At 42.6% G+C, this 9,493-nt stretch overlaps 1 protein-coding gene across 1 annotated transcript; it reads left to right on the top strand.

Moving 5' to 3' along the window:
- Window positions 1-4,588: 4,588 nt before the first annotated feature.
- Window positions 4,589-8,572, top strand: LOC120065924 (carbohydrate sulfotransferase 1-like). Its single transcript, XM_039016964.1, has 2 exons — window positions 4,589-4,730; window positions 7,428-8,572. Exons 1-2 carry the CDS (start codon window positions 4,589-4,591, stop codon window positions 8,570-8,572), a joined length of 1,287 nt encoding a protein of 428 aa, XP_038872892.1.
- Window positions 8,573-9,493: the final 921 nt, after the last annotated feature.

Genomic DNA, 9,493 nt, shown 5'->3' with positions numbered 1-9,493 from the left:
CAAAAAACTAAGCAGAGCTCATGCTTTTCAAGCAACTTAAAAAAAAAAAATCATCATTATTGTTGCATCATGCAGCCTTACAATGTATTAAAAATCAAAACATAGAGTTCAACATTTGTAGAACAACTAAAGTTACATTAATAACTCTAAATTAAGCATATAGGAGTACCTATTTCTTTGTTAACCGCTCAACACAGAATAGCCGCATGTGTAAACTTCCTCAAATCGTTTGGGGGAAATATCCTTTCTATTTTATTCAGCTTTGTTCAATTGTATTCTTCATACTATAACAGAATATAAAATAATGCCACGGAATTCTAAGAAAATCTTGTCTGCTATGAACTAGTGTAATCCACAGCCATTTGGCATAGCCAGATCAGGACCTAACAAAAGGACAACTCAGAGTATGCTATTCTGTTCTTCTGAAATAGACTACATTTTTTCATATCATGCTTCTTTAGACCCGTCTAAAAATAAATAATGGATTTATTGTGAAGTTGTAGGCTATATGACATGGATTTATTTGACTTTTTAAAATGTAGATGTTCCAAAGGTCTGCATCAGTGGGCTGGAAGCCAGGAGATGCTAAATGTGTTTATGTTAATTAACGGTCAATTACCGTGAGACCAACAGTTATTTGCTTGATGATCACCAGCTGACGAAATTTCGTGACCGCCTCCACCCTACTCAGGAACATTCAATGTCTACTTGGTAAGCAACTCCAGTGTATATTTGGCCTTGTGTTTAAGGTTATTGTTCTGCTGAAAGGTGAATTTGTCTCCCAGTGTCTGTTGGAAAGCAAACTGAACCAGGTTTTCCTCTAGGATTTTGCCTATCCGTTTCATTTTATCCCCAAAAATTCCTAGGTCCTTGCCGATTACAACCATACCCATAACATTATTCAGCCACCACCATGCTTGAAAATATGAAGAGTGGTACTCAGTGATGTGTTGTTTTGGATTTTCCCCAAACATAACGCTTTGTATTCAGGAAATAAAGTTAATTTCTATGGCATTACATTTTTTGCAGTTTTACTTTAGTGCCTTATTGCAAACAGGATGCATGTTTTGGAATATTTTTATTCTGTACAGGCTTCCTTATTTTCTTCACTCTGTCATTTAGGTTAGTATTGTAGAGTAACTACAATGTTGTTGATCCATCCTCTGTTTTCTCTTATTTATAAATTCTTTATTTGAAACAAGATCAGTTTTAAAACCACATTTATCTGTTTCTTTTCTATTTCATGAGATACAAAACAAGAAATGATGCAAACAACTGATTGTAATTTCTTTGTTGATTGAAAAAAAGAATTAGGCTATTTTTAATCGTACTACACCGGCTCCGATCCTCGTCGGATGTGGCAGGGCTTGCAAACTATTACAGACTACAAAGGGAAGCACAGCCGAGAGCTGCCCAGTGACACGAGCCTACCAGACGAACTAAATAACTTCTATGCTCGCTTCGAGGCAAGTAACACTGAAACATGCATGAGAGCACCAACTGTTCCGGATGACTGTGATCACACTCTCCGCAGCCGATGTGAGTAAGACCTTTAAACAGGTCAACATTCACAAGTCTGTAATACCAACATGTTTCAAGCAGACCACCATAGTCCCTGTGCCCAAGAACACTAAGGTAACCTGCCTAAATGACTATCGACCCGTACCACTCACTTCTGTAGCCATGAAATGCTTTGAAACACCATTATCCCAGAAACCCTAGACCCACTCCAATTTGCATACCGCAGCAACAGATCCACAGATGATGCAATCTCTATTGCACTCTACACTGCCCTTTCCCACCTGGACAAAAGGAACACCTACTGTATGTGAGAATGCTATTCATTGACTACAGCTCAGCATTCAACACCATAGTGCCCTCAAAGATCATCACTAAGCTAAGGACCCTGGGACTAAAAAGATCCCTCTGCAACTGGATCCTAGACTTCCTGACAGGCCGTCCCCAGGTGGTAAGGGTAGGTAACAACACATCCGCCACACTGATCCTCAACACGGGGGCCCCTCAGGGGTGTGTGCTCAGTCCGCTCCTGTACTCCCTGTTCACTCATGACTGCATGGCCAGGCACAACTCCAACACCATCATTAAGTTTGCTGATGACACAACAGTGGTAGGCCTGATCACCGACAACGATGAGACAGCCTATAGGGAGGAGGTCAGAGACCTGACCATGTGGTGAAAGGACAACAACTTCTCCCTCAACGTGATCAAGACAAAGGAGATGATTGTGGACTACAGGAAAAGGAGGACCAAGCACGCCCCTATTCTCATCGACGGGGCTGTACTAGAGCAGGTTGAGAGCTTCAAGTTCCTTGGCGTCCACACCATCAACAAACGAACATGGTTCAAGCACACCAAGACAGTCATAAAGAGGGTACGACAAAACCTATTCCCCCTCAGGAGACTGAAAAGACTTGGCATGGGTCCTCAGATCCTCAAAAGATTTTACAGCTGCACCATCGAGAGCATCCTGACGGGTTGCATCACTGCCTGGTATGGCAACTGCTCGGCCTCCAACCGCAAGGCACGACGGAGGGTAGTGTGTACGGCCCAGTACATCACCGGGGCCAAGCTTCCTGCCGTCCAGAACCTCTATACCAGGCGGAGTCAGAGGAAGACCCTAAAAATCGTCAAAGACTCCAGCCACCCTAGTCATAGACTGTTCTCTCTGCTACTGCACGGCAAGCGGTACCAGAGCGCTTAGGTCCAAAAGGCTTCTAAACAGCTTCTACCCCCAAGCCATACGACTCCTGAACAGCTAATCAAATGGCTAGCCAGACTATTTGCACCTCCCCAACTATGCATAGCCACTTTAACAACCCTACCTGTGTGTCCATAATTATCTCAAACACCTCGACACCAGTGTCCCCGCACATTGACTCTATACTGGTACCCCCTGTATATAGCCCAGCTATTGTTATTTACTGCTGCTCTTTAATTATTTGTTTTTCTTATCTCTTACTTTTTTTGACTTTTTATTTTTTAGGTATTTTCTTAAAACTGCATCATTGGTTAAGGGCTTGTAAGTAAGCATTTCATTGTTGTATTTGTCATGTGACAAATTTGATTTGATTTATTATGTTTAAACTGGATTAATATCATACATTGCAAGTTACATTACATATATATATATATATATTTATATTCTTCTTTTTTTTAAGTCAAGAACTTACCACTGTTCACCCCCTCCTTGTTTCGTTTCAATGGTTCATCTCCTTTTCAGTTACGTTCTAATTTGTTTAAAAACACATTTTTCTCTTATCACAGCCATTGAACACTGTAACTGTTTTAAAGTCACCATTGGCCTCATGGTGAAATCCCTGAGCTATTTCCTTCCTCTCCGGCCACTGAGTTAGGAAGGATGCCTGTGTCTTTGTAGTGACTGGGTGTATTGATACACCATCCAAAGTGTAATTGATAACTTCACCATGCTCAAAGGGATATTTAATGTCTTCTTTTTTATTTTTACCCATCAACCAATAGGTGCCCTTCTTTGCGAGGCATTGGAAAACATCCCTGGTCTTTGTGGTTTAATCTGTGTTTGATATTCACAGCTCGACTGAGGGATCTTACAGATAATTTTATGTGTGGGGTACAGAGATGAGGCAGTCATTCCAAAATCATGCTAAACACTATTATTGCACACTTAGTCCATGCAACTTATTGTGTGACTTGCTAAGCACATTTTCACTCCTGATCTTATTTAGGCTAGCCATAACAATGTCTCACAACCGGCTGTGATTGGGAGTCCCATAGTGCGGCGCACAATTGGCCCAGCTCCGTCCGAGTTTGGCCGTCATTGTAAATAAGAATTTATTCTTAACTGACTTGCTTAGTTAAATAAAGGTTAAATAATGATTATTTTTTAAATGTAAACAAATGTGTTGAATACTTATTGCCTCAAGACATTTCAGCTTTTGATTTGAATTAATTTGTCAAAATTCCTAAAAACATAATTCACTTTGACATTATGGGTTATTGTGTGTAAGCCAGTGATTCAAAATCAAACATTTTTTTGTTAACACAACAAAATGAGGAAAAAGTCAAGGGGTGTGAATACTTCCTGAAGGCACTGTAAATAGGAGCAAGTCCATGTAATTCTTTATAGGTTAACAGTAAAACCTTGAAATCAGCCCTAGCATTAACAGGAGGCCAGTGTAGAGAAGCTAACACTGGAGTAATATGATCACACTTTTTGGGGTTTAGTCAAGGTTATAGCCGCCGTATTTTGCACTAGCTGAAGTTTAGTTAGTGCTTTACCCAGGTAGCCGGATAGTAGAGCATTGCAGTAGTTTAATCTGTGACAAAGGCATGGATACATTTTCTGCATACTTTTTTGACATAAAGTTTCTGATTTTTGAAACGTTATGAAGAAGGAAAAAAGCTGCTCGTAAAATATTTTTTTCTTTCCTGCTCTGGTCAGAATGTCTGCAGAAAGTTAAAATCCCAGAGGACTGCTCTTCTGCATCGCTCTTGTTCTCCCTGAGGACAGTGTGTGAGGAGTGTCACCTCTCTGTGTTTCCCCTGGTGGCTGCAGCGTGAAGGATGTAAGGCCGGAGGAGGACGCAGGATGGAGTGTTCCTGGAAGACAGTGCTGCTGCTGGTGTGTGCCTCTCTGGGGGTCCAGTACACAGCCATCCGCACCCTGAGAGACTCCCTGTCCGGGCCCTGCCACGGTGGCGTCTACCACTGTCAAAACCGACAGCCCAAAGGTAAGAGAAAACTCAAGCATGAAACCACTAATGCACAACAACAAGCACAATTGGCTGTACTCTACATGGCTTAGGGAGCATACATTCCAGTGTATCTACGTTGTGTGTCTACTGAGGAGTCTTACATTGCCAGAGCCCACACCCCAAAGGTAGGGTCAAAACTCTGCCAAGCATGTCCCCACTAACTCAGAAAAATAAGCACAAAGTGGCTATGCTAGTATATGGCTTAGGGAGCACACATTCTGCTGTATGTTCTAGCCTACTTTGTGTGTGTCTACCACTGCCAAAGCCAGCTTCCCAAAGGTCTAGGCATATCTCTGCCAAGCATGTAACCACTAATATAGAACAAGCACAAAGTGGCTGGACTGTATATATGGCTTAGGGAGCACACATGGGAGCCTGCATTATACTGTATGTACTTAGTGTGTGTCTACCGCTGTGAGAGCCAACAGCCCAAAGGTAAGGCTCTATTTGCAAAGCACATAACAAGACTGAGCAACAAACAGAAGTAGCTATACATTCAACTGTATGTATTTTGTTCTTTAATTAAAGTAGAATTTTAATTGAGACTGTGTTCTAGTCTTGCTCAGTAACTGGTAGGGTTTAAACTGAGGCCTCTATTATGTAGCTAGACTAGTGGAGGCTCCTCAGAGGAGGAAGGGGAGAACCATCCTCCACAGTGAATTTCATTTAAGAAAATATATTTTATATAGATAAAACTACACAAAATATATTCACATTCCACCAAATAATTAATTAAAACACACAGTTTTGCAACGAAGGTCTACAGGAGCCTCAACAACTTTGTAGGGTAGCACCATGGTGTAGTTGGAGGACAGCTAGCTAGCTTCCGTCCTCCTCTGTGTACATTGACTTCAATACAAAACCTAGGAGGATCATGGTTCTCACTTACACAGTAATTATGACAACTTCCGGAGGACATCCTCCAACCTATCAGAGCTCTTACAGCATGAACTGACATGTTGTCCACCGAATCAAAGGATCAGAGACTGAATCTAGTACTGAAAGCATAAGCTACAGCTAGCTCAGCAGTGCATAAAATGTGGTGAGTAGTTGACTCAAAGTGAGAGAAAGACAATAGGTGAACAGTTTTGAACAAATTAATTAATTCAAAAATGAAGGAGGAGCAAGTGAGATATATATTTTTTTACTTTCACTTATTTAGGTAGCAAATGCAGCTAGCTACTGTAGTTTAGCCTACTCAAACACCCTGCTCAAACAGAGGAATGCTATGTTAGCTAGCTGGCTATGACTATCCAACACTGGAACTCTTCCAAGTCAAGGTAAGCTTTTGGTTTTACTAATTTATTGCCACCGGGTCCCACCGGTTTAACTACTAAACGGCTTACAGGCTGTGTGTAACTTGGTATTGAATGTGTCACTGTCTGTCCATGTGTCACTGTCTGTCACCTAAAATCTTTCTCCTCTCGACCTGTGTGCACCTACGTTGTAACTTTCATTCATAGGCTAGGTTGTAGCAAACTCATGATGGGTATAGGGAAAATTGTTGTATCATGTAGTAGCATAAACCTATCAATGTTACATTGAACTGGGTGAATGGAATATGAATGACAGTCATCCAATATGCTGTAATAGAAATAAGGCCATGCTCATGAAAAAAATAATCGTCCTCCCTCATCTTAAACGGCACTGACAGCCACTGATTAGACAGTAGAAATAACTTGTGACTCAACTGATGGCCAGCAGTCACTTTAAATGCGACCAGTAGAGGGCATACATAGACATTTTATTTTACAATTGCTTGATAATATATTTCAAAAACCTCCTAATTGAGTATATATATTCAGGGTTCACAAGTTTGATTTTGTGAATTTTTGCCCACATAAAACATTTATGTGGTATTCATACAGGAAGAAAGTTTGTTTGCGTGGGTCATTAGTTAGTGACTCTCGAGGAGCAGAGGGAGAGAGCAAATAGTAAGCTAATACTTACCCAAGGGAAGTCCCCTTTTCATGGAGGAAAGGATGAGAGAGATGTAATATCTGTGATTCATTTTTATTCATTTGACAATTATCCTCCAGTTTATCCTCATTAATCAGCTTTCGCGGGGTGGCTGTATACGCCTTTCGTCAAGCTCGTCTCCAGATAAAAGTAACGACCCCTTTGCAATCAACTCCTCATCAGCAGTAATTACACGTTAGCAATCCGCTCTATATTTAGAGAAGAGACATTTCACCAGTCCTTGGGTAAACATCGGCAGACAAGCATCTTACTCATGCATGTTTAGCCTACTTTCTGAATTATTTAAGCAAATTGGCTGGATAGAGTCTTCAGTTGGTTTTTCTTAGTCCTCTGTTATGATGATGATACCGGATTCTATTTTACTTTTATAAACTTCTTTCATTCCACGTGTCCATGTGCCAAGAGCTTAGGATTGGTTGCAGAATGTCTTTATCTGAAATTGTATGAAAGTCAACCAATTAATATGAACAGTTATTTATAAAGTAGTAAAATAAAGAACAATCATGAAGTTGCCCTCTAAATAAGTCAACTAAGACCCATACTGTTGTATATAGACTTTTTAAATACTTAATCAACTGTATCATATTCTAGAAAGATATGCAGCTATTGTAGTTATTGCAACTATCACAGTACAATAGGCTATGTGTATTACATGGGTACAGATATCATCTCCTTGTCCCCTTGTCCTTCTAGACTCCAGGTGGAGAGCTCTGTGTGAGGACAACACGTTGCCCATGGAAACATCGGCCATGGCCTCCCGGCGCCACATCCTCCTGTTCGCCACCACCCGCAGCGGCTCCTCCTTCACCGGTCAGCTCTTCAATCAGCATCCGGCCATCTTCTACGCGTTCGAGCCCCTCTACCACGTCCAGCAGGCCTTCACCAACTCCAGTGGCAGACTGCGTCGGGCCCTGGACCGCCGGGCCCTGCTGGGGGCCTACCGGGACCTCCTCCTTAACCTCTACACCTGTGACCTACGCTTCCTGGAGAACTACATCCGCCCTGAGCCCCAGGACCACGTCACTGGGTCCTTCTTCCGCCGGAGCTCTAGCCGAGCTCTCTGCTCCCCCCCTGTGTGCCCCGAGGGTGGTGAAGGGGCCTCAGCCTCTGGGAGTCAGCCTGATGAGACCTGGTGCCCCAAGAAGTGCGGGGCGCTGAACCTCACCCTGGCCTCCATCGCGTGTCTTTCACGGGGCCACGTGGCCATCAAGACAGTGCGTGTCCCTGAGGTGGGGGACCTGCGCACCCTGACCGAGGACCCTCGGCTAGACCTAAGGATCGTTCACCTGGTGCGCGACCCCAGAGCCATCCTGGCCTCGCGCATGATGGCATTCTCTGAGCAGTTTCATGCCTGGAAGATCTGGAACGCTACAGGCAGGCAGCCGCGCTACGTAGACCTAGCTCAGATCACCAGCACCTGCAGGGACATGGCAGACTCAGCAGAGACAATGCTGCAGAGGCCGGCGTGGCTGCGTGGACGCTACCTCTTGGTGCGCTACGAGGACCTGGCCCTCAACCCCAAGGAGAAGGCTCAGGAGATCTACAGGTTTGTGGGGTTGGAGATGGATGAAAGCGTGCGCTCGTGGATCGCACATAACACCAACAACAGCGCGCCTCCTACATCCGAGTGGAACTATAAGTACTCCACCACCAGAGACTCCAAAGCCACAGCAGAGAGCTGGAGGCTGAGACTAGGGTTTGATATAGTGAGGACTTTGCAGACTCTGTGCAATGATACACTCTCTCTTTTAGGCTACAGGGTGGTCCACTCTGTGGCTGATCTGAGAAACATGTCTAATAGTCTGGTGGAGCCCAGGCCTTTTCAGACTCTCGTATAACTGTGACCATGCAGGTGGTTGGATATAATGCTACAAGAGCTCCATAGTGTAACTGATATGTTGTCTGTGTCTTCACTCGAACACAGGCAATCCAATTTTGATCTTTAACCACTAATTGGTCTTTTGACCAATCAGATCAGCTCTTTTGCCTATAATTGGGCAAACAATCAGAATTGGGCTGCCTGTGTAAATGCAGCCAATGATACGTTTTATTTCACAAAAACGTTTTATGACTATGATTATGACTCTGTCTGTGTGTGTCTTCATTGCATTTAATATCTCCAAGCATGTTTTGTTTATGCCTAGCAATTTAAGATATTTACCCCCAAAATTGTTGGGAATTTAAATGCATTTCATTTACAGTTTGCATGTGGTTTGAAAATTACACTCCAAAAACCGACATAACTCAACTGCCAGTCCAGTATGTTACCTGACAGTATCGAGGAGAATCTCAGGTTTTTGAGTTGTCTTTGATAAAGCTTCTTAGTGTACGTGTTTATGTGCTGCTCCATTCAAAGTTCCTGGCTCTGCTCTTATTTATTCACCCTTATTTTACCTGGTAAATTGAGTGACAACATATTCTCTTTCACAGCAATGACCCGGGGAAGCTACATGTATACTTAAGGCCATATTTATACTTTACCTTAGAATGTTATGTTTTTAATCCTGGAAATAATATTGTTTCTATGTTCTTTTTCCTGGAAATTCAATGTGTCTATGTCCAACACTTTGTATTCATGTTTTATTTCCTAGAATATCAATTGCTGACGTTGCACTGATGCCAGCGCTTAGTACAGTAATTCTAGCCTCAAGTCACTCTAATGGTGTTATGTTTTCTGAGAATGGCTCGATGCAGGTCATCCATTTATGCTCACCTTAAAGGGATGGAGGGGATTTTTGTGAAATGAAAATTATAGTGCT

Source organism: Salvelinus namaycush, chromosome 21 (assembly GCF_016432855.1).
Source record: "Salvelinus namaycush isolate Seneca chromosome 21, SaNama_1.0, whole genome shotgun sequence".
Taxonomy (NCBI): Eukaryota; Metazoa; Chordata; class Actinopteri; order Salmoniformes; family Salmonidae; genus Salvelinus; species Salvelinus namaycush.
Note: the sequence above shows the minus strand (reverse complement) of the source record. Positions and strands in the feature narration are given on the sequence as shown.

Excerpts from the sequence above, each read along its gene's own strand:
- LOC120065924 (XM_039016964.1), top strand. The coding sequence starts at position 4,589 with ATGGAGTGTTCCTGGAAGACAGTGCTGCTGCTGGTGTGTGCCTCTCTG. Across the intron at positions 4,731-7,427 it reads TCAAAACCGACAGCCCAAAG|ACTCCAGGTGGAGAGCTCTG; the intron begins GTAAGAGAAAAC and ends TTGTCCTTCTAG.